This window comes from Trachurus japonicus, chromosome 5 (genome assembly GCF_045865225.1).
Source record: "Trachurus japonicus isolate A0001 chromosome 5, Traja_1.0".
Classification (NCBI taxonomy): domain Eukaryota; kingdom Metazoa; phylum Chordata; class Actinopteri; order Carangiformes; family Carangidae; genus Trachurus; species Trachurus japonicus.
Window position 1 is genome coordinate 1,205,353 of NC_140911.1, and position 25,410 is coordinate 1,230,762.

At 42.6% G+C, this 25,410-nt stretch overlaps 1 protein-coding gene across 1 annotated transcript in view; it reads left to right on the top strand.

Annotated features, from left to right (window-relative positions):
- The window catches only part of srgap3 (SLIT-ROBO Rho GTPase activating protein 3), an 89,479-nt gene that overhangs the window by 42,866 nt on the left and 21,203 nt on the right, over positions 1-25,410 (top strand). Inside the window, exons 4-12 of the mRNA XM_085775518.1 lie at positions 6,953-7,015; positions 12,549-12,734; positions 14,642-14,770; positions 16,203-16,424; positions 17,732-17,833; positions 18,952-19,149; positions 19,252-19,336; positions 23,720-23,747; positions 24,610-24,715. Of these exons, the coding sequence (XP_085631644.1) occupies positions 6,953-7,015; positions 12,549-12,734; positions 14,642-14,770; positions 16,203-16,424; positions 17,732-17,833; positions 18,952-19,149; positions 19,252-19,336; positions 23,720-23,747; positions 24,610-24,715 (1,119 nt within the window). The remainder of the gene's footprint in view (positions 1-6,952; positions 7,016-12,548; positions 12,735-14,641; positions 14,771-16,202; positions 16,425-17,731; positions 17,834-18,951; positions 19,150-19,251; positions 19,337-23,719; positions 23,748-24,609; positions 24,716-25,410) is intronic.

Consider the following 25,410-nt stretch of genomic DNA (forward strand, 5'->3'; position numbering starts at 1 on the left):
GCAGAGTCCTCCTCTAGCAGAGTTTAAAGGGATACACCAACATTTTTTTTTACATGTCTTGCCTCACTCCCGAGTCCATGACCAGCAGATAGAAACCATCCTTTCCACTGTGCGTGCAGTAACAAGGGAGATAGAGCCGTATCGCCGTAATTAGCTAGTAAGCGTTAGCGTTTGAGCTAAGCTAATTAGCGACTTTAGGTGGAGGCAGGCTAACACTACCTATACACTTCCAGTGTTTGAGCTAAGCTAATTTCGGCGATACGGCTCTATCTCCCTTGTTACTGCACGCACAGTGGAAAGGATGGTGTCTATCTGCTGGTCATGGACTCGGGAGTGAGGCAAGACACGAGAAAAAAAATGTTGGCGTATGCCTTTAAATCTAGTTGAAGTAGAAAACGACTGAAGGTTTTAGTCTTTAATGAGTCATCAGGTGCAGGTTTGTTCAGGCGTGAGGAGCTGAATATGAGCTGGTGTGTGTGTGTGTGTGTGTGTTATTGTGTGTGTGTGTGTTAGTGTGTGTGCGTGCTGAGGTTTCTGCAGCAGCGTTGACTCTGGTAAACCGTTTGTCTAAGAACAGTAATGAGTGCATTGTGGTGACCACAGGTCTAGGTATTTTAGATGTAGTTGTGTGTGAATGTCGACCTCACACACGCTCTTCACCTCCTCCACACGAGGCTTCACGCTGCACACGCTTCCTCACCTCTACTGAAAACCTTCAACATGTTTAGTTTCTCCTTCCTTCAGCTGTAAAGACCTGAAGATATATTTTATAGTCTGAGCGTAAGGCCCTGTCCCATTTAACCCACTTCCACTTTATTCTGGCTCTAGCACTCAGTTTAGTGTTCTCATGTAGGAGTAGCTATGTGTCCCAAATCTTCTAAGAGAGAGGGGAAGTGCTTTTCAACCATTAAAGCAGATATCAGTGGAATGTTTTTGTTAATATAAGTCCTAAATAGTCCTATTTTCCGTCAGCAATCACTTACATGAAGTATTTCAGCCTAAACACGAGTCTCTCCGTCACTCTGCTCTGCTGTAACCCGAGGAGAAAATTTTCCTTGTGGGATACAAGTGTTATCCAATGAGGGGAGAGAACGGCATGAAGGGCTGTGTGTGCAGCCAAGGGATGCGCGTGAATGTGGTGACGTAGCACGAGGACCAATTGATGCCTGACAAGGGCGGGGGCTGCTAACTCATGGTGCGTTCAAGGAAACTCGTACTTTGTGTTTTTTCCTTCCTGTGAAGTCATACCAGTTCGATCTGGTACGAGTTCACGGGTCGGAAGTTACGAGTGGCCGTTATAGGGAACTTTCACAGACAACAGGACGGTAAAAACACGAGCTACGGGTTACCTGGAACGCTACCAAGTCGTAGTTGTGACTTGAAGCTGTAACTTACGGTTTCAAAAGCCTGCCTTGAACACAGCATTAGCCGAAACGGCCGTGAAGCTGATATCTGCTTTAACTCATTGAGTGCTGCGCTCCTTTCCAAAGTTTTAGTCAAGTGTACCGGCAAATTAGACCATATTTGACTTTTTATTTTAGAGCCATAGTGTATTCTATATTATTGCCACCAACACATACTGTAGCTCATTTGAAAGGTTTAACTTTATCCTTCAAATGGCCACAAACCGTTTGTTTCTACGTGCCTCCGTTCCTGAGAAAAGTCAAGCTAAACATGGCTGGGTTTCACCAAAATCCCTCCTTTTTTTCTAGAAAAGGAGATAGAGCGTCTTTTATGAAAGGTGCGCTGTTTGTGTCTGTCGCTCTTCTGACACTCGCATTTCTGGATCAAAGGGCTCGTATAAGATAAATATACACAACAATTGTTGTTCTATTCACAAAACCACCATCGGGGGCGGGGGGGGCGCCACTAAACAACAATAACACAGACGCACCGTGCCGTGTCACAGCCTCTCGCCGCGGAACGTGAGGCTCTGCCGGCCACAGCGGCTCGCGAACACCGGTCCCGCCGGTGGTCGCGGTCCGTCTGTGGTACGGGTCGGTGGTGCCGGTCTGCTTTGACCCAGAGACCATCAGATTTTACCGCGGGAGGACTTTGGGGAGGACACGGTGTTGCTCCAGATGAAGACCGGGCGGGACAGTGGGCTGAGAGCTTCCTGGTTCAGCTCCCAGCTGCTGCAGCCTGGCGGGTGAGAGCGGAGCAGCAGCGGAGCAGCTGCTGCATCTGCATGCAGAACTCCGTTTGCAGAAGCTGAGTTATGATAAAAACTTCCAGATCATGAGCTGTCATGTGACTTTGATCGTCATCTATTTCAGTTCTCCTCGTCGTAGAGTCCCCAAATTTACATATAATGTGTATTAAAGTGTCTATTTTCATAATTTAAAAAAAAAGCAAAAAACGAAAAATTTCGTTTTTGGCACTCAACGCATGGGAACGAAAAACGAGAAATTACGTGGTTGGCACTCAATGAGTTAAAACTACCGGTTAAATCAGAGGGAGGTCGGAGGCAGACTTCATACTTGGAGCATAGTGCAGGATGAAATTACCCTCAATAGGCTACTTAAAGGGTAATTTGTGTTTTTTACAATCTGGACCTTATTTCTATCACAAAATCCGATCATTTCCTCCCCCAGATAACTTTGGTGTCATTACAAGTGGTTGTGATGAAATGAGCTCCAGCCGAGAGGCGCGTATATCCGTATAATGGAGTCTACAGGGTCTAAATAACACATTATCTGCAGAGAAACTCCTTCATTTCACCAAGATTTAGTTGTGATAGGCTAGTGCTATTCCCCTCTGAGTCGGGGTTAGCTGTTATCAACATCCGGGGTCTGTAGGTTGACCTACATCATCCAGGTCAGAGGTCAGTAGGTGCCTTATAACAGTGGTTCCCAACCTGGGGGCGCCAGAGATCCAGGAGGGGGGTCGCAAAGCCCTCTTGATTTTAAGGGGTTTAATAATTTTAATGTAATTAATAAATAATAATAAATAAATGAGTAGGCTGAGCATTTAATTCATATGTGACAAAATCAACTAAATTCAAGGGCCACATTAAACATTTATTTGTGTATTTAAATAGATAAACAAATAAATTATTGGCCTATATCAATAGATGATTGAATATCAACAGTTTTAAAACATTAAATACATAATATACAGCAGGGCAATATCAGTCACAACAAATACTACTGATAATAGTATTTTTGGTTACAGAAGTTAATACATTTATAATTGATCAAAAAGCTAAGCTAGCAGCAAAAAAAGAATAAAACTGCTGATCTTCCTATAAAATTATGCAGGGAATGTCATCATCTGTAGCGAGTATGAGCTGAGTGATTGAATTAATAAACAATACAAACACAATATTTCAGTTTAGCATTGGCTGATACATCAACTTGTTTAATCAAATAGGCCTACTGGCTAGCATGCTACAGTATGTTCAGCATGCTTCTTTACAAGTTACCAAAACCAGCATCTCACTCATCACCCCAAACACTTAAATTATGTTACATGAATATAACCCCAGATCTGACTTCACTGTGAGGTCAAAGTGAAGAATGTCCTGAAAGCTCATCAACTCCGATAGATAGGCCTGTATCAATAGATGATTGAATATCAACAGTTTTAAAACATTAAATACATAATATACAGCAGGGCAATATCAGTCACAATGAATTTGAAAAACAGCATGGAACAATGAGAAAAAAACCTGTGTAAAATGACAACATATTCTTCAGAACTTGTACTTTTTTACAAGTTCTGAAGAAATATATTGTAATCATACACAGGTTCTCCTGATTGTTGTTCCTGATTAGGGGGGGGGGTCACCAAAATTTTCAATGGTAAAAATATGGGTCCCTTAAGAAAAAGGTTGGGAACCACTGCCCTATAAGAACATTTATCTAAAGTGCTAGATAGTATTACACAAGGCCCTAAAGTGCACATCAGTTTAAAGGGCCAGGTTGTGTTGCACGAAGCCCATTACACCCAGTTGCACAAGAAGAAAACATAGTCGTGATGTATAAACCATGTGATGTGATTAACAGTGAATCGCCGCCTGGTGCTGTCAATAATCCAGACGTTTGTGGGGAGGCTGAATATTTTGAAGATGGATCTAAAAACCAAGAAAGTCATGACGCTGTGAGTCGTGTTTTTGGGTTAATTCGTATAAACAACAGTCTGTTAATGATCCGTCCGTCGTACATCAAGGTGAGTGAAGCCTGAAGCTCCACGGTGGTTAATGGAGCTCAGGGTGGTGTTGTTTCTGTCCTGCTGGTTTCTCTGTCACAGCAGCAGAGGAGAGACTTCATCACGTGTCACAACACCTCCACTTCCTGTCACGACACCTCCACCTCTCTTCACCTGCAGCTTCCTCTGGAACTCTGTGGGAAACGGCTCCTTACCTATTTATTCTTACTTACATTTTATCCCTATTTATCAATGGTGGTGCCTCATCTTTTATCTAGCCTATTATTATTTTTAATCCCATTATTACACTGCAAAAACTCAAAATCTGACCAAGAATATTTGTCTTATTTCTAGTCAAAACAAATCTCATTCTACTTAAAATCAGACTCATCACATTAAAAAGTAGCTTGTTTTTAGACACTTTTTACTTCTTTCAAGCAGATTTTCACTTGAAATAAGTAGAAAAATCTGATAGTGGAGCAAGTTTTTCACTGGCAGATTTTTCTACTTATTTCAAGTGAAAATTAGTTTGAAACAAATGAAAATGATCTAAAAACAAGTTAATTTGTAGGTGATGAGTCTTATTTTAAGTGGAAAGAGATTAGTTTTGACTAGAAATGAGACATTTTGACAAGAAATAAGACAAATATTCTTGGAAAGATTTAGAGTTTTTGCAGTGTGGTTCTTATTCACTTCCTCCTTTCACCTGCAGCAGGTTGAAACAGTCAAACAGAGAAAACACTTAACAACCGATCAATAACTCAAACTGATATTTTATTATATTGGTGCATTTTTTAGATGGTTATTTCATTGTTTTATACACAACTGATGTGAGTTTTTCTACATGATGTAATTTTTGATTTTAATTGCGTGTGTGTGTGTGTTGAAAACAAGCGTCAATAGACTGATGTGTTACTTTCTCAGAGGAAGTGACGCCTCCGTCTTCACTGTTTGACACACTTCACACGTACACTTCTTTATCTCTTTCACACACACACACACACACACACACACACACACACACATGGGTCAGGTCGTGTGTGAAAATGAAACTTTGCAGACGTCTAAACATGAAGCGAAGTGATGAAGAGTCAGTGAATGTGTCGTGTCGTTGCTCTCAGATGATAAAAGTGAACGTTTACTAATTTGTGAAGGATTTAATGAAACTCTTTCTTTAATTAGTGTCGTCCCACATTCTCCTTCATCTCCTCCTGAGTTATGTTTAGTTCCTCAGAGGAGCAGCGGCTCAGAGGTGAAATGAAACCAGTCCAAACTGAAGTGAACAGGACGTCGCTCCTCTAGGAAACTGGTTTGGTCCAGATCTGGTGTCACTGCTGTGGAGACCTGAGCTGGACTTCCTCATGATGGAGAAGAAGCTTCATCATCATGTGGTCGAGGTTCTTTATTTGGATGCAGGGTACACTTCAAAAACTCTAAATCTTTCCAAGAATATTTGTCTTATTTCTTGTCAAAATGTCTCATTTCTAGTCAAAACTAATCTCTTTCCACTTAAAATTGAACTCATCACCTCAAAATGAACTTGTTTTTAGATCATTTTCACTTGTTTCAAACAAATTTTCAATTGAAATAAGTAGAAAAATCTGCCAGTGAAAGCAAGTTTTTTGTGTTTGTAATAAGAAAGAAAAACTTGCTCCACTATCAGATTTTTCTACTTATTTCAAGTGAAAATCTGCTTGAAAGAAGTAAAAAGTGTCTAAAAACAAGCTGCTTTTAATGTGATGAGTCTTATTTTAAGTGAAAAGAGATTAGTTTTGACTAGAAATAAGACATTTTTTACAAGAAATAAGACAAATATTCTTGGAAAGAAAGTTTTTTCAGTGTACTGCTGCATAGACAATAAAAAAAAACAGCCACATGACAATAAATATGCAAGACAGTGAAAACATAAAGAACAGTCAAACAGTAGAAAAATATGTGCAGACATAATAAAAACATGTGAAAATGTGCTAAAAGCATTGGCTCATCCTGAGCTGTGCAGAGTAACAGTTCATGTTTGTGTTTGCTTGTTAATGAGCTTGACTAAAGAGGGGTGAATGAGTGTTTGTAGCTGTTGGTCTCACATAGGGAAACCCTGTGTCTCCTCCCTGAATGCATCAGTTTGTATTCATCATGTAAAACACGAGAACTGTCTGTTAAAGGACAATTCCGGGCAAATTCAACTCAGGGCTGTATTTTCCTAGCAAGTCCAGAGTTGATATTCCTGTGTTTCTGACACAAACGGGAGCTTCCCACTGCACCTGAACACACCGAGCGTCAACTTGGGTCTCGACTCCGCCAGACTTTGAATTAGATCTAGTTTTACAAACATGTCGGCTTGTTGAAGTAAATAAACTTCTGGCTGCATGTTTGAGTCTCCATCTGACGCTGTCTGTGGCTTTGAGGGATGGAAACAGCCTAAGCAGCAGAACTTCAATCCGCTCCCATTCATCGTTGCCGTGGCGATGCGGGGACAGACACAACTACCACAAAACAAGAGACATTACACTGGAAATCTTCAGATTCCTTCTGATAGACCTAAAATATTAGGAACATACAGCCCCGAGGTGAATTTGCCTGGAATTGTCCTTTAAAATGTTCTTTTCCTGGTTGATAACTGCTGGTCAGAGAGTTCCTGTGGACTGTGAATATGGCGACCTATGAACTTGACCAGATTGATTGTGAGCTGGTGAATGTGGTCAGTTGTCTAGGTCACTGTCCCTGTTGCTCTTCACCTCCTTCACCTCCTTCACCTCCTTCACCTCCTTCACCTCCTTCACCTCCTTCTCTCTCTCTGTGTTTTCAGAGTAAAGACATTGGGATCCAGATGCACGAGGAGCTGGTGAAGGTGACCAATGAACTCTACACGGTGAGTCAAGAGGTTTCATCCTGCTCTCAGATCAGTCCAGATTGTGTTTGTATCAGTGGTGCTCTCAGCTGATGATGATGATGACATAATGTGCATCTTGTTTCCATGACAACAGACGACTGCACTGACTGGTTTCAGGTCAGCTGCTCTGTTGTCGGTCGTCCTCGTCCCTGTAACATCTGCAGCTGCTTCACATCTGTTTTCACTTCTGTTCCATATTTTATTATGTTGATTGTTTCTGTTTGGATGAAAGCATGAGCAGAGATTTTACAGTCAGAGATCACAACAACTTCATTACTGAAGAGTGTTAAAGGGGTAGTTCAACATTTAGTCAAATTGGCCCATAGCAGTAGGTGCGTTACCTTTAATTGTGGGTGCAAGCTGTTTTTAGAACGGCGGAGCAGAGCCGTGAGCTGCTCAGAGCTACGCTACGGAGGCTCATTATGGGATTTCTTGGTTTCCCTCATCATCAAACTCATCAAATACACAATCCAACAACTCCACAACGCTCTGGTGGACAAGTTGTGAGCTGCACATTCACCACGCTATGAGATAATAACACAACGTTACCACACAGAGTTGTTGTAGAGGGAAATACAGAGACTGATGATGAAAAACTGTCCCTGAAGGCAACACGCATCAGTAGTTTTGCATGAATTTCTCTCTAAAACAACTTCATCAGCTCCTCCTCCTCCTCCTCCTCCTCTTCCTCAGAGCAGAGTGGTGTTGGCTCTTCTCCCTGATCCTCCATCTGTCCAGTTGGAGGCTGCAACAGGCAGCATGTGTTGATCCAATGTGCATGAACACTTAATGTGCACATTTAAAAGGACTGTTGTGGTTCACATCTCTGCTATCATAAATAAAGATGTAGTCAGGAGACTGTAGCTGAATGGTCTGGTCTCTGTTTGTTAAACGTGAACAATCTGTTGCTGCAACAACACAAACGTTCTGCAGTAACGAACCCACTGGCTCTAATGAGCTGCTGCTTTCAGACCGTAAGTGAAAGTTGTTTCCTGCTTTTGTGTCTTTTTAAACGGTTTCTGTCTCATCTTTTATTCTGTAATGACTCTATAGATGAGCTGTATGAAGCTGTGAGGCTGACAGACAGATATGAGTCCTGACTGTCCCCAGCTGTAATTAATTAAAGCAGAAGTAAGTGATCCGGTCGTTTTGGCTAATGCTGCGTTCCAGGCAGGCTTTTGAAACCGTAAATTACAGCTTCAAGTCACAACTTACGACTTTGTAGCGTTCCAGGCAACCCACTCGTGTTTCTCCGACCTGTTTTACCGGTGAAAGTCACTATAACGGCCACTCGTAACTTCTGACCCGTGAACTCGTACCAGATCGAACTGGTCCTACGACTTCACAGGTCGGAAAAACACCAGTTACGGGTTGCCTTGAACGCACCATAACAGTCCTCGTCCCTACGTCGCCACATTCACGCGCATCCCTTGGCTGCACACAGAGAGGACTGCCCCTTTATGCCGTTCTCTCTCCTCATTGGATAAAGGTTGTAGGATACGATAAAAGTTTTCTCCTGGGCTCAGAGCAGAGCAGAGTGACTGACAGACCCGTGTTTCAGACCAAACACTCTATAGAAGTGATTGCTGTCGGAAGATACAACTATTTAAGACTTATATTAACACAAATATATCACTTACTTCTGCTTTAACCACCGTGCAACAACAGGTGAAGAGATGTGGATCCTCAGCAGCTGCTCGGCTGCAGGAGGAGAACCATGCAGCTTCAGTTTCTCTGCTCTTCTCCCTGTTAGTGTCTGACTGAACAGAAATAGCTGAGTCAATACCGCGGCCTCACGGCGACCGCCTCCTGCTGCTTTCTAACACGTTTCACTCGCTACCAACGAAACATTTTCTCCTGAAAGAAAACTGTGAAATCCCGTCTGGACGCCTGCAGCCCAGGAGACGAGAGGAGACGAGAGGACTGTGAAGCTTTAAAGAGATAGTTCAATATTTAGTCCAACTGGCCCATTGCCATAACCCCTATAGTCATAGCAGTAGGTTCGTTACCTTTAATTGTCGGTGCAAGCTATTTTTAGAACGGCGGAGCAGAGCCGCGAGCTGCTCAGAGCTACGCTACGGAGGCTCATTATGGGATTTCTTGGTTTCCCTCATCAAACTTCCCATATCAAACAGTTGTTTTAGAGGGAAATACAGAGACTGTTGATGAAAAACTGTCCCTGAAGGCAACATGCATCAGCGGTTTTACATGAATTTCCCTCTACAACAACTCTGTGTGGTAACGTTGTGTTATTATCTCATAGCGTGGTGAATGTGCAGCTCACAACTTGTCCACCAGAGCGTTGTGGATTTACAGCCTTTTTGAAGAACAGAAGGAACTGGCGACGCCAAAAGTGGAAAGGGGCAAAGTCATGGTAACTGGTGGAACCCCTGCTTTACATTGTTTGTGACATCATCTAAAATAAAGAGGCAGATAAAATACGATTCTTCTTCTTCCTGCTCTGTTTCATTCAGATTTGGGAGTTTTTATTGTCGCCTGTTTCAATGCAGGATGGTTTTTCTGACTGATATTACTGTGTATCTCACTTTCAGAGAAATTCTGCTTCTTCCTCTGCTCTCCGTCCGTCCGTTGTCTTCACCGTCTTCCACTGACATCACTCCACACATTTCCAGAGCTCACGTGGCTAATTAATATGCATGTGCTGATTTGCATTGACCTTATATGGTTGTGTTTGGGCGATTACAGGGCGGGATATGAGGCGTGTTCACATCCGCACTCTTCTTGGGTCCGGTGTGATTTATCAATGGAAGTTTTGGAGAGAGTTGTGTGTAGGCACAGTTTGATAGATCTGAAGAGGGTGTAAATATTTTGGGTGTACGCCATTTTTGGCTTTTTACACCGTTTTTGATAAATGAGGCCCCTGGAGTGACATGTATATGTGGAATAAGTGTTTCCATGACACTTTTGTGATGCACTTGGATATTGACATGTATGAAAAAAAATACCTCATGAGAGCGTAAAAATAGTTTTGGTGACATTTGAGAGGTTTTTCAGATGGTAGGTAGCTGTGGTTCCATTACCAGTGTTTTATTGTGACCTGAGGCCTCGTGTTGTTGCAGCGACTCAGATCTGTGAGATTCAACTTCCCTTTGCTCCAACCTGCTTTAATTTCCTGTTCCATGGACTTGATTTCCCTCTGGGATCAATGAAGCTGCAGCTTCTCTTATCAGAGCGATCGGCTGCTGCTGCTGCTGCTGCTGCTGCTGCTGCTGCTGCTGCTGCTCTGTCCAACACGCTGAGACTCACAGACGCATTTCTTTTTATGAAGTTGCTGATTCTGGGTAATAATAACGTGTTGGTCAAGAAAAACATCTGGACATTTAAGAATCAGCATTAATCTAGAGACACGGCCAGGATTATGATGCCTGTCAGGTTTCTACTAGTGCTGACAAACGATTAACATTTTTAATCAGATTAATCACAGGGTTGCTGTGGATTAATTTACATTAATCACGATTAAATGTCACTCATTTTTAATTTATATTAATTACGTTTCATTTTGCATGGGCAAACAGACTCAAGAAAGAAGAGAATATATACACTTAACATGTTAACACCTTTAATAGTTCGTGCTAACATAAAACTTTAACTCTCTTTCAACACAAGCATTTATTCGCGATGTCACGATTGCAACAATCAACGCAAATTCAACCAATCCCTGTGTATTTTGTGCGATCTTGCAATTTTGTCCAATCGCCGCAACTTTTCTGCAAATTGGACCAATCATCGGTGCAATTTTCTCCTGCAATTTAATTGCAACAAAAGCGCTTAAAACATCGCAACATGCAGCTCAATTTTTTTTAAATTTGGCTGCAAAATCAGGCATTTTAGGCAGCTATTCTCTGTATTAATGTCTCTTCTCAGGTGTTTTCCTCCCCGCTCCGTGTGGCTCCGTGTGTCTGTAGCTCAGACAGCAACAGGAACAGAAACACTAGTAAATCCTCTGGTCTCAGGTCAGAGGTCACAGATAAAAGGATTCGAGCAGGAATCTAATAAACCATGTTTACACTGATGAGACGTTCAGGTGACGGTGGAAGACGTCTTCACATCTGGACGGAGCTTTACGAGGTCTCTCTCTCTCTCTGTCTGTGTCAGTGAGCATCTGGGCCGAGTTAAGGAAGAAGATGGTGTTGATGGTGTTCATGTTAACGAGCGGTTTCTGTCACTGCCGTCGTGTCGTCACGGTGACACACAGACAGAGATCAAAGAGAAGAGGGAAGAACAGACAGGATGATGAAGACATGATGATGTTTTGTGTTTTTTAATCCGTCACCCGGCAACAACGTCACACTGTGGTCGTCTCACTTATTTATTTGTTTATGTCGGGCATGTCAATTAAATCATCATCATCATCACACTTCATCTTAGTTCAAGTAATACAACACACATGACTGAAAGGGAAAGCTGCCCCCATTACCCACAGAATGAAAATCCCTATCATAATAATGGGGATTGATTGATGAGATGATTCAGGGCTACGCAGAGGAATATAATAATAATAATATATTTACAATATATATAATATTTAATATGTAAATCATCAGACCAGTGGGCCAGTGTTTTCCTCCAGTAAGAGGAGCAGGTGTAGTCTCCACCTCTCATTAAACAGCTGGAACACAAGTCAAATAAAGTACAGTGAGACGTTCATTATTGATCATTGAGATGAGAAACACAACAGCAGCGTCCGAAACAGAAGAAGACGTTGAAGACCGTTTAGATGGGCACTGCAAAAATTCTAAATCTTACCAAGAATATTTGTCTTATTTCTAGTCAAAACAATCTCATTCTACTTACAATAAGACTCATCACATAAAAAGTAGCTTGTTTTTAGACACTTTTTACTTCTTTCAAGAAAATGTTCCACTTAAAATAAGTAGAAAAATCTGATAGTGGAGCAAGTTTTTCTTCCTTATTACAAGCACAAAAAACTTGCTTTCACTGGCAGATTTTTCTACTTATTTCAAGTGAAAATTTGTTTGAAACAAGTGAAAATGATCTAAAAACAAGTTCATTTTTAGGTGATGAGTCTTATTTTAAGTGGAAAGAAGAAATAAGACAAATATTCTTGGAAAGATTTAGAGTTTTTGCAGTGGGTAGTTCAGTAAATTCACAACAGCAGGATTAGATCTGAGACAGAAGTTAAGGACAGAGTATAGATAGTAAATAAACCATAGCTACATGACAGAAATCTGAGAGATGAAGGCCGAACGATGCAACTCGTAATACACCAGAAATATACAAGAGCTGTATTTTTGTTATTGACAATAAATACTATGAAAAGACCAAAACCAACAGTGACTCATGGAAGGATTCACTCTGAGACTCAGCTGTTTACAGGTGTTTAGATGGTAACAGGTGTGTGTGTGTGCGTGTGTGTGTGTGTGTGTGTGTGTGTGTGTGTGTGTGTGTGTGTGTGTGTGTGTGTGTGTGTGTGTGTGTGTGTGTGTGTGTGTGTGTGTGCGTGTGTGTGTGTGTGTGCGTGCCGCTGCAGGTGATGAAGACCTACCACATGTACCACACGGAGAGCATCAGCGCTGAGAGCAAGCTGAAGGACGCGGAGAAGCAGGAGGAGAAGCAGTTCAGCCGCTCTGGAGACCTGAACGTCAACCTGCTGCGGCACGAAGACCGGCAGCCGCGACGCAGCACCGTCCGCAAGATAGAGAAGATGAAGGAGAAGGTGAGGAGGAGGAGGAGGAGGAGGAAGAGGAGGAGGAGGAAGAGGAGAGAGGAGGAGGAGGAGGAGGAGGAGGAGGAGGAGGAGGAGGAGGAAGAGGAGAGAGGAGGAGGAGGAGGAGAGAGGAGGAGGAGGAGGAGGAGGAGGAGAGAGGAGGAGGAGGAGGAGGAGGAAGAGGAGAGAGGAGGAGGAGGAGGAGGAGGAGGAGGAGAAGGTGAGGAGGAGGAGAGAGGAGGAGGAGGAGGAGGAGGAGGAGGAGGAGGAGGAGGAGGAGGAGGAGGAGGAGGAGGAATCACATGGTTACACTGCAAAAACTCAACATCTTTCCAAGAATATTTGTCTTATTTCTCGTCACAATGTCTCATTTCTAGTCAAAACTAATCTCTTTCCACTTAAAATAAGACTCATCACCTAAAAATCAACTTGTTTTTAGATCATTTTCACTTGTTTCAAACTAATTTTCACTTGAAATAAGTAGAAAAATCTGCCAGTGAAAGCAAGTTTTTTGTGTTTGTAATAAGAAAGAAAAACTTGCTCCACTATCAGATTTTTCTACTTATTTCAAGTGAAAATCTGCTTGAAAGAAGTAAAAAGTGTCTAAAAACAAGCTGCTTTTAATGTGATGAGTCTTATTTTAAGTAGAATTAGATTTATTTAGACTAGAAATGAGACAAATATTCTTGGTAAGATATTGAGTTTTTGCAGCGTATTAACCCTGCAGGTCTGGAATCAGCTGAATAATCAATAATAATCCTCCATGTGCAGATGTTCACTGTGTTTTCAGGTTCTTCAGTCTGGATCTTCTCATGCAGATGAAACACCGTTCTCTCTCAGGAGCAGGAAATCAAACTTAGCTCAGATCAACCAGCTCTATTTATTTATAACTCAGCCACCACTTTGTCTCGTTGCTCCGCCTGCAAACAGGTCGGGATAAAATGTTCAAATAAACCAGTGAAGTACGAGACTTTAAGAGGTTTATTTTCATGATTCTGTTGTTTTCCAGTCACATTTATATATTTACATGAAAATCATTCAAACTGTAAATATGTTGAAAATATCCGAAACGTTTGACATTTTCAAAATAAAACACTTGATGGTGACAATGAACTGAGAAGTTCAAGGTCACTTTCTCAGGGTTCCCACATGTCCCGGAAAACCCGGAAAATGGTTGACCAGTTTTCCAGTCATGGAAAACACATGGAAATTGAGGAAAAAAAAGTCAAATGCCCTGGAAAAGTTTAAAGGGATATTTCAACATTTTGGAAAACTGGCCCATCACCATAATCCCTATAGTCATAGCAGTAGGTTCGTTACCTTTTAATTATCGGTGCAAGCTATTTTTAGAACGGCGGAGCAGAGCCGTGAGCTGCACCACCAGTGTTGGATCTATGGATCTATCTCTGCTGAGTGACAGATAGAGGAGCAGTAGAGAGCTGTTTGGGGTGTGGTTTAAAAACAAAGCATGTTTTTGCATTGTTATATGATACATTTGTTATCATTTCTAAGCATGTAAGAGATTATTTCATCTTTAAATCAGACTTCTGGGGGTGAGAGAGGAATAAACGTAGAAACAAACTGGTTCAATATACAAAATAATAACACGTCTGTCAGACTGTGATGGCTGAAAATGTCCTGAAAAATAATTTCAAGGAAAGAAAAGAGTGGCAACCCTGTTTCTGCTTTTTAATGTGATGAATGTGATGCAGATAAAAGAGTTGAGTGTAGTTTATCTTTAGACAGACGTCTCCTCCTGCAGCTGAAACCAGTTCCTCCTCATTAACTCACAGGCTCGTTGCTGAAGAGCAGAAAAAAACCGACTGCACTCGAACGCACCACATGTTTCTGTCTGTAGTTGATGTGATTGTTCCTCTCTTCATCCCTCTCTCCATCTCTCCATCTCTCTCTTGCAGAGACAGGCCAAGTACTCTGAGAACAAGCTGAAATGCACCAAAGCTCGTAACGACTACCTGTTGAACCTGGCAGCCACCAACGCCGTGGTGGCCAAGTACTACATCCACGACGTCTCAGACATGATCGATGTGAGTCTCTGTTTGGTTCACTCTGTTCAGTTTGATGCTGCACAGTTTACACTCTTTTATATTTAATATTGATTTCATTCATTTGTTTTTCATGCACACACACACACACACACACACACACACAGTAACAGCTCCCTCTTCTGTCGTTTGTCTCCATCTTTTCCTGTTCTGATGAAGTTGAATCAGTTAATTAGGTTTTTTCAAGTCAATATCAAGCTGTTTTTTTGATATATATATATTTTATTTAATTCTCCAATCTGCTGCTGGAAATATAAATATAATATAAATATGTTTTGAGAAAAAAAAATCACTGCCTCTAAAACAAACTAAATAAACTCCTGGAGGATAAAAAGCAGCTCCGCTACATTTTCATATTTTTATTAAACAATTAAATGCAGTATTTTTTTTTGTCTTGTTGTATTTTGCAAGTCATTGATTAGTGATTATTGGAAACAGCAGCTGACTTGAACATAAAAAGAGATGTGTTGATGCCTCACTAGTATAGTATAGTTTAAAGGGATAGTTCAACATTTTTGCAACATTTTTTGGCTAATCCCTATAGTCATAGCAGTAGGTTTGTTACCTTTAATTGTCGGTGCAAGCTGTTTTTAGAACGGCGGAGCAGAGCCGTGAGCTGCTCAGAGCTACGCTACGGAGGCTCATGTGAAATACAGAGACTGTTGATGAAAAACTGTCCCTGAAGGCAACGTGCATCAGCGGTTTTGCATGAATTTCCCTCCACAACGCTCTGGTGGACAAGTTGTGTTATTATCTCATAGCGTGGTGAATGTGCAGCTCACAACGTTACCACACAGAGTTGTTTTAGAGGGAAATTCATGCAAAACCGCTGATGCGCGTTGCCTTCAGGGACAGTTTTTCATCAACAGTCTCTGTATTTCCCTCTAAAACAACTCTGTGTGGTAACGTTGTGTTATTATCTCATAGCGTGGTGAATGTGCAACATTTTACATTGTCAGACATCTTATCCATGTTACATGTAGCGTCAGTGGCATAGCAAAACAAAAATAAAACACCACATAAATGATGTAAATGATGTGATGATGTACAGTATAGGGGACATATTGATGCATTCACATAGCTGGAGAGCAGATACATACAACAGGTGGATGTATGTAGCTGTAGGATCATCAGTCATAGTGATGTGAGTCCAAAACACGTCCCAGACTGGTGCCTTGATCTTATTCCTGTCATTCATCTTGTGGAGCAGAACTTCATGAAGCTGTTTGAACCAGAATGTTTATCCACTCTGTTAGTTCAGGGAGTGTAGGTGTTTTCCACAGTTTAAGTAGCCTATTGCCCTGGCAGTTGTTGTCCCACACAGATGTTGACACTCGGACACGTTTCCTCATGTTGAACAGAAACTGAACCCTCTGTGTTTATAGATTTATTCATATCTTGTTGTTGTCGTCAGTGCTGTGACCTTGGTTACCACGCCAGCCTGGCCCGGACCTTCAGGACTTACCTGTCGGCCGAGTACAACCTGGAGACGTCGCGCCACGAGGGTCTGGACGTGATCGAGAACGCCGTGGACAACCTGGACTCACGCAGCGACAAGCACAAGATCATGGACATGAACAACCAGGTGTTCTGTCCCCCCATGCGCTTCGACTACCTGCCCCACATGGGGGACGAGGTGAGGGCTGATCAATACCTGATCAATACCTGGTCAATACATGATCAATACATGATCAATACCTGATCAATACATGGGGGACGAGGTGAGGGCTGAGACCGGTCGATACCTGGTAAAGATACCTGATCAATACCTGGTCAATACATGATCAGACTGATCAGGGGTCAGCAGACAGCAGGTTCTGGTTCTGGTGTTAGAGGAGCACTGCAAAAACTCAAAATCTTTCCAAGAATATTTTTATTTATTCTTATTTCTTATCAAAATGTCTCATTTCTAGTCAAAACTAATCTCTTTCCGAATGTAACTATGGTGAAGTGGTTAGATCATTGGGCTGAAGACCTGAAGGTTTATGGTTCAAATCTTGGGGCGGTGTGTGGCGCAGTGGTTAAGGCGGCCGCCCCATGTAGAGACTACAGTCCTCAACGCAGGCATCCCCGGTTCGAATCCCGCAGACCTTTCCTGCATGTCATTCCCCCTCTCTCTGCCTCCCCCTTTCCTGTCTATCTCACTATGTGCTATCAAATAAAGGCAAAAAAGCCTAAAAATATACTTAAAAAAAAAACTAAACTCTTTCCACTTAAAATAAGCCTAAAAACCTAAAAAATTTACTTGTTTTTAGATCATTTTCACTTGTTTCAAACTAATTTTCACTTGAAATAAGTAGAAAAATCTGCCAGTGAAAGCAAGTTTTTTGTGCTTGTAATAAGAAAGAAAAACTTGCTCCACTATCAGATTTTTCTACTTATTTCAAGTGAAAATCTGCTTGAAAGAAGTAAAAAGTGTCTAAAAACAAGCTGCTTTTTAATGTGATGAGTCTTATTTTAAGTAGAATGAGATTAGTTTTGACTAGAAATGACATTTTGACTAAAAATAAGACAGATATTCTTGGTAAGATATTTGATTTTTTGCAGTGTGGAGCAGTTCTCTGTCCTCTGACCTTTTACTGTCAGATCAAAGCAGAACAGCTCAGTCCAGTTAGATCCATGGAACTGATCAGTGAACTTTGTTTCTGTCACGTGCAAACTGAACTCTTTAAGAAGAATGTCTCAGTCGGTAACATCCATAAACCATAATACTGAGTCAACATTTGGGAATTACTTTGTTTTAGCATTAATCTCCTAATGAGATGGTTTAATGTTGGAGACGCCACTCAGAGATCATCTTCATGTTTAACACTGAAGATGAGGAGGAAACTGTATTTGCATGGTTTTAGCTACTATTTTGATCTTTTAAACAACCTTACAGGTAAATTGCAGTATTTCTAATAAGTGTCAAATTTTTTTTAACCCCCCCCCCCCCCCCCCCAGGTGTGCCAGGTGAGCGCCCAGCAGCCGGTCCAGACGGAGCTCCTGATGCGCTACCACCAGCTGCAGTCTCGTCTGACCACGCTGAAGATAGAGAACGAGGAGGTGAGGAGGAGGAGGAGGAGGAGGAGGAGGAGGAGTCAGGATGGAACCAGCTGCACCTCACCACCCTCATACCCCACCCCAAACACACACACCTCCTCCTCCTCCACATCACCATCTGTCCTCCTCCTCTGGCCTCTATATATTATTATATATATATATTCAGACCAGGTTGTGTTTCCTTCATGTTTAATGAAGGAGGAGGTGACGACAAGCTCCTCCTCCTCCTCCTCCTCCTCCTCCTCCTCACAGTGTTTAATGAACCAGTCACTTTGTTATGGAAACGAGTCCAATCAGTCTGAGGCCTCAACTAAACTAAACTAAACTAAATTGAACTAAACTAAGATAAGCTTAACAATAAACTAGACTAGACTGGACTAACTAAACTAAGATAAGCTAAGATAAGATAAGCTAAACTAAACTAAGCTAAGCTAACAAAACAAAACAAAGATAAACTAAACTAGACTATACTAGGCTAGGCTAAACTAAGATAAAATAAGATGAACTAAACTAGACTAGACTAGACTAAGATAAACCAAGCTAAGCTAAACTAAACTAGACTAGACTAAGATAAAATAATAAAATTGAGTAGGTTTCTCCTTAGATTTAGTGTTTCTATCTTGTTTTTAGAAACCCCTTTTTTTACAGTGTATGCAGTATGTTTTGGTTTTTTCCTCCTTGGCTCACTACTTACTGGGAGTATTACTGCCAAAACCTATATCTAAAAGTATTTATAGATTTGATATAGAGTGAACATTTATTTATGTATTGTAGCCTATTAGTTATATTATTAATCAATGGCAGAGCATTTAAAAGGAAGCCATAAGGCAAATTTATTTTGCTTGAGTATTGGAGAAGGGGTGAGACCACGTACGTTTTTAACTTCAGCCTAAAGTCTGCAGAGTGCAGCAGCTTGCTCGTTGTTTTCCTTTCTTCTTTACTCCTTTACTTATTTTACAAGTTTGAAATAAAAGATAAATTCATTCATTCGTTCATTAATCACTCTCTCCCTGAAAACAAATCCCATGTGACTGTGATGCTTCATTCACCGTCCTCTGGTCCTCTGGTCCTGTGTGTGTGTGTGTGTGTGTGTGTGTGTGTGTGTGTGTGTGTGTGTGCAGGTGAGGAAGACGCTGGACGCCACCATGCAGACGCTGCAGGACATGTTGACGGTGGAGGACTTCGACGTGTCGGACGCCTTCCAGCACAGCCGCTCCACCGAGTCCATCAAGTCGGTGGCGTCCGAGTCCTACATGAGCAAGATGAACGTGGCCAAGAGGAGGTCCAACCAGCAGGAGACCGAGATGTTCTACTTCTCTGTGAGTGTTTAACTCCGTCCGTCCTCGAGTCAAACTGCTGCCATGAGCTCTACACACAGAAGGATGAAGCTTCTTCTCCTCCTTCTTCTCTCTGTGGTCTAGAAATTCAAAGAGTTCCTGAACGGCAGCAACCTGATCATCAAGCTTCAGGCCAAACACGACCTGCTGAAGCAGACGCTGGGAGAAGGTAGAGACCTCATCGTCCTCATCGTCTGTCACAGCTCCATCACAGCACATGACTCCACATGCGCCTTGCATGGCAGCTTCCGCCAGTGTGTGAATGTGTGTGTGAATGGGTGAATGTGATGTAAAGCGCTTTCAGGTAGAAAAGCGCTTTATAAATACAGACCATTTACCATTTACTCAGGGCTGCAGGTCTGATCTAAGGAGCAGTGGGTGGAGGCAAGGCCATTTTATTTGTATAGCCCGTTTTTACCACCAGTCTGTCTCAAAGGGCTTTACATCCCATCATAACAACATCCTCTGTCCTTAGACCCTCACATCCACTGAGGAAAAACTCCATGGAAAACCCTTTTAACAGGGAAAACCAGGAGAAAGCTCAGGGTGAGCAACAGAGGAGGGATCATCACCCAGGACAGAGATGTTGTTACAGACAAGAAAACAGTTTATGACAGAGAATGTGAGAAACATGGAGATGTTAACAACAGCTGAAGGAGGGAGGAGAGATCACAGAGGAGATGCAACTCCACAAACCTTTGCATTACCATCTTCACACTGATTTCCCCCCAAAACGCTCGTCTAAACGCAGAATAAAAAACGAGAACGTACCGCCACTTCTGCGTCTTCTCCAGTCTCTGTCGTAGTGTCCTTGCCTCGTGTGAATGCGTATGAATGATCATGGTGGTTTGGCACACATTGGTCAGTCTGCCCCAGGGCAGCTGTGGCTACACACATAACTCACCACCACCGGTGTGAATGTGTATGAATGAATAATGGTTGCTGTACGCGCTTTGGGTATTGGGTAACAATATATAAATGTAATCCATTATTATTAAAATCATAATTCCTGCTGTGAACGCATCTTTATAACCGTCAGCACTGAGGACACCGGCTGATGGACGTTGCTGTGAAGGCCTACTGAACTGCCCTTTATTTATTTTACTAATAAGAATAACAGCAACATGAAGTCTGATCACTGTAGTGTGTGTGTAGCTGGAGGAGGGTCCTAGGTCCAGACCCCCAGCCCCTCCTCTCCTCTCCTCTCCTCCTCCTCCTCCTCCTCCTCCTCCTCCTCCTCCTCTCCTCTCCTCCTCCTCCTCCTCCTCCTCTCCTCTCCTCCTCCTCCTCCTCTCCTCTCCTCTCCTCCTCCTCCTCCTCCTCCTCCTCCTCCTCCTCCTCTCCTCTCCTCCTCCTCCTCCTCCTCCTCTCCTCTCCTCCTCCTCCTCCTCCTCTCCTCTCCTCTCCTCCTCTCCTCCTCCTCCTCCTCCTCTCCTCTCCTCCTCCTCCTCCTCCTCCTCCTCCTCCTCTCCTCTCCTCCTCCTCTCCTCTCCTCTCCTCCTCCTCCTCTCCTCTCCTCCTCCTCCTCCTCCTCCTCCTCCTCCTCGTCACCTCAGGCGTGAACAGTTTACGCCCAATCAGTCAGCAGCAGCAGGCTCAGCCCGATGCTGCAGCTGCTGAGAGATGGAGAGACAGAATGACGGAGAGAGCCAGATGAGACTAGCTGCAGCTCCACGTCTCTCATCCATTCACTGATTCATTCATTCATTAAAGGGACATTGTGTAACTTCTCCTGTTATCTATACATGAAAATCGATTATTTCAACCACTTGTTTACATAGACGCTTGTTTATCCTGTTACATGCAGCGTCTGTTGTCTGTCTGACGTCTGCCCAATTTCACGTGAATGCAGCATCAAGAATACGTTCAGATATGCAACCGCACCGCTAGATGGGGGGAATTCCTACATATTATACCTTTAAAGGGACATTGTGTAACTTCTCCTGTTATCTCTTCATGAAAATGGGTTATTTGGTTCTTCAGTCTGTTTTTCATTAATCAGTAATCCCCCCCATCAACAAAGTGAAGTGTTCCTTTCAGCTCTGAATGAGCCGTTCATATCATTCATATCTACATGGATCCACTTTATTTGTATAGCACATTTTAAAAACAACAAAGTTACCAAAGTGCTGCACAACAGATAAAAAATAAAAGTAAAATAAAGAAAGTTAAAGTTAAAATACAGTGAATTAAAAGCATAGAAAAGCAATAGATAGGAGTAATTCCTACACAATGCACCTTTAATTGATTGATTCATTATAGCGTTGCTGCCTCGCTGTGTTTCCCTCTGGACTCGATGACAAACAAACAGACAACCAACCCTGTAAACACACACTAACATCACAGTTCAGTGTGTGTGTGTGTGTGTGTGTGTGTGTGTGTGTGTGCAGCTGAGACTCTTTATGAACACAACATATGGCGTCTCTAGGTAACACCCATCTTTAATTATTCACACCATCAATCAGACCTGAGTCCTGCTCATTAGCTGCAACACTCACACACGCACACAGCTAGCAGCATGTGTGTGTGTGTGTTATTATGTGTTATTGTGTGTGTGTGTGACAGCTGAGAGCCACATGGCGTTTACATCTCACTGCCAGTATCAATAAAAACATAATAAAAACAACATAACGTCTGTGATTCGTCCTCGTGTCTGTGGACTCAGACCAGACACACACACACAACTGCTGGATGAAAAGAGGCAGAAAGAAGCAAAGTGATGTCGTCTAACCTTTGTTTCAAGAAATCCTTTAATACTAGTTAGATAATATAGTGGTGAGTCCAATAAGCAAAGAGGTAAAGGAAGAAGGAGAAGGAGAATAAAAGTCTGATAGAATCAGCTGAAGTTGTGGCTGCAGACTGGACGTCTACTCATCATCCAATTAGATTCCTCCGTCTGAAACAAGTCAACATGCAACTTTTCTTTATACAACTATATACATACCTATAGCCATTTTTATACAATGCAGACATACATTAGCTATAAATACATTATACATAATATATTTGCATACACTATATGTGTATATCTGTAGTCTACACATATAAACTCGTACAAGGCAAGGCAATTTTATCTGTATAGCCCGTTTTTACCACCAGTTTGTCTCAAAGGGCTTTACATCCCATCATAACAACATCCTCTGTCCTTAGACCCTCACATCCACTGAGGAAAAACTCCATGGTAAACCCTTTTAACAGGGGAAACCAGGAGAAAGCTCAGGGTGAGCAACAGAGGACAGACTGGTAATGTTCCTCTGAGGTGGTCGTTGTTTCTCAGCTTCATCTTCCAGATGAACAGAGCCTCAACAAAAGGCTCAGAGAGGCAGTGACCCCCACACCCCCCCCACCCCCCCCACCCTAACCCTCCATACCCCCCACACCTCCCCCCCACACTGTCACTGCAGCCTCAGCCCCTGGGAGGGGGGATGTGTAACCCCTGAGGCTGCAGCAGCTTTGTCCAATGAGCAGCGTTATACGTTATGATATGAACAGGGCCGTATCGGGGAGAAAGGTGATGATGATTCCAGGGGCCCAGAGTCCAGTGGGGCCCATAAAAACCCCAGTAGTCTAATCTTTGTATGACTAAATTATTCTGCTTAGACCCTGACTGATACTCATAGTAACGCTGCATTAGCATCAAAACAAAGTAGGCTAAATAAGAAATCATAATATACAGTATACGTAGTCTAACGCCAGGTTCACACCGGACACAGAAGCGCCGCGAATAGCCGCGGAACGGAGACTGCTTCCTTTCAGCGCCCTTGTTAACCGATGGTGTAGTTCAGACCAGCCGCGAAGCGCCGCGATGGCTCGCGCCCTGCAGCAATCGTTTCGGTGTCTGGTCTATTTTGTGCGCGAGCCGCGAGCGATCGCATCAATCTTGGCAGGAAGTCACACATGAAACAACGAGAGAATCCGGTCAATTTTCAAAATAAAGCACTTTTCAAAATAAAATACAGTGATTGACAAATGCGATCGTATTTATATTTGTCAGACTCTCAACAGAGAGCGAGAGAGATGAAAACACACACACACACACGGGATAGGGGGATAGGGAGACATGGAGTGGGCTGGCTGCAGGGGGTGGGGGGGGGGGTGGGGGGGGTCAAAACACACAAACAAACAGGGAAAGAGCGAGAGAGGGAGGCAGAGACGAGTTGTTGTCAAGTGAAGGACGACGTGAAATTAATCTTGGAAGTAGAGGGAGTTGTTTGACCCACAGCACACGGTGTTATAATTATATGAGGTTATTTACTTATCCATGATGTAAAAAAACAGCTCTGAATGTGAGTAAACAACAGCTGAGGAGCAGAGGCGCTCGCGACCGCCGCGGAGAAATCAGCGTCTGGTGTGAACTGGAGGGACACGGCTCACGTGCGACTTTCGCAGCCGCTCCACTTCAGCGTCCAGTGTGAACCCGGCGTAAGAAAAAAAGTGGAAAAGTCAGGGGGCAGGGGCCCACTTTAGTATTCTTTCAGATGGCCCAGAATTCCTAGCAACGGCCCTGAATATGAAGCATGAAGACCTGACACGTCTCTATCTCTGTCCACAGGAGAAAGAGCTGAATGTGGAACCACCAGGTAAGAATCTATCCCACAATAACACAACACCACAGTCATCATCACAGACTCACAACAGCTGATCGATCTATCTATACTAAATATATTATTACAGTGTCATGCAAAAGTTTGCCCCCCTCTGGTCCAAATGTGTGTTAATGTGTTTAAGTGGAAGATGAAATGATCTCCAGCAGACATGAAACATTCACTTTACATTTTAAACGATATAAGTATTATTTCCATCTTTTTCATGTTCAAACTGCCAGAAAAGGTCCCTCAGCAAAGGTCTGGGCCCCCTGCATAGTTAGTAGCTATTAGCCCCCCGCCCCCCCCCCCCCCCCCCCCCGGCCCTTTTTCTGCTGCTGCTTTGTTTCCCTTTTTCACTCTGAAACTGTAGAAAACTACAATAATACACTGATATTGATGAAAATATTGAAAAAGAGTGTTTCATGTTTAACTTTATGTCTTTTGGAGATCACTTCATCTTCCACCTGAACTGTTGCGTGACGCTGTATATAGTTATACTGTGTAATGGCTGTTACCTTTCAAAATAAAAGACTCTGGGGACTTTTCAGAATAAGTCTCCTGTGTAACGTTCATGGTTTCATCATGTCGGATCGTTGTGATAAATATTTATATTATTAATGTGAGTGTGATGAACTTTTACCTTTTAATAGAAACTGATGGGATGGATTCACTCTGCCTGGTTTTTAAAGACTTTAACAATGAAACACCTTCTTTCTTTTTATCACTCTGTGTTGTTGGACTTTGTCCCCAAACTGAAGATTGTTCCCTGAGCTGTTTTTTAAGGTTTTGAGCGTTTGACAGAAACACTGTTTGTCCCTGTTGTCCATCGCCCCCCCCCCCCCCTCCTCCCTCCCAGACCCCCCACCCTCCCCCCGAAGCCACAGAAAATGATGCGGAAGCCTCGACCTCGCTCCGTCTATAACCATAAGCTGTTTAACGGCAATATGGAGACCTTCATCAAGGTACGGAGAGGAGGAGGAGGAGGAGGAGGAGGAGGAGGAGGAGGTGGCTGCTCTTCATCGTGATCTGACTCTGTTTAACTCCTCCTCCTCCTCCTCCTCCTCCTCCTGCTCCTGCTCCTCCTCCTCCTCCTGCTGCTGCTCCGACTCTTCTCCTGCCACAACAGTTCACCAGCACAGAGTCCACACTGCAAAAACTCAATATCTTTGTCTTATTTCTAGTCAAAACAATCTAATTCTACTTAAAATAAGACTCATCACATTAAAAGCAGCTTGTTTTTAGACACTTTTTACTTCTTTCAAGCTGATTTTCACTTGAAATAAGTAGAAAAATCTGATAGTGGAGCAAGTTTTTCTTCCTTATTACAAACACAAAAAACTTTCAAAGCTTTCACTGGCAGATTTTTCTACTTATTTCAAGTGAAAATTCATTTGAAACAAGTAAAAACTGTCTCAAGACAAGTTAATTTTTAGGTGATGAGTGGAAATTGATTAGTTTAGACTAGAAATGAGACATTTTGACAAGAAATAAGACAAATATTCTTGATAAGATTTTGAGTTTTTGCAGTCCAGACGCCTGAGTGTTTCTGCTCTGTCTCTTTAACCGCTCAGCTCCTCTAACCTCCACAGGTCTCGTCTGTCTGTCTGTCTGTCTGTCTGTTGCTTCTCTAACTCTCCTTCCTCTTCCTCCTCCTCTT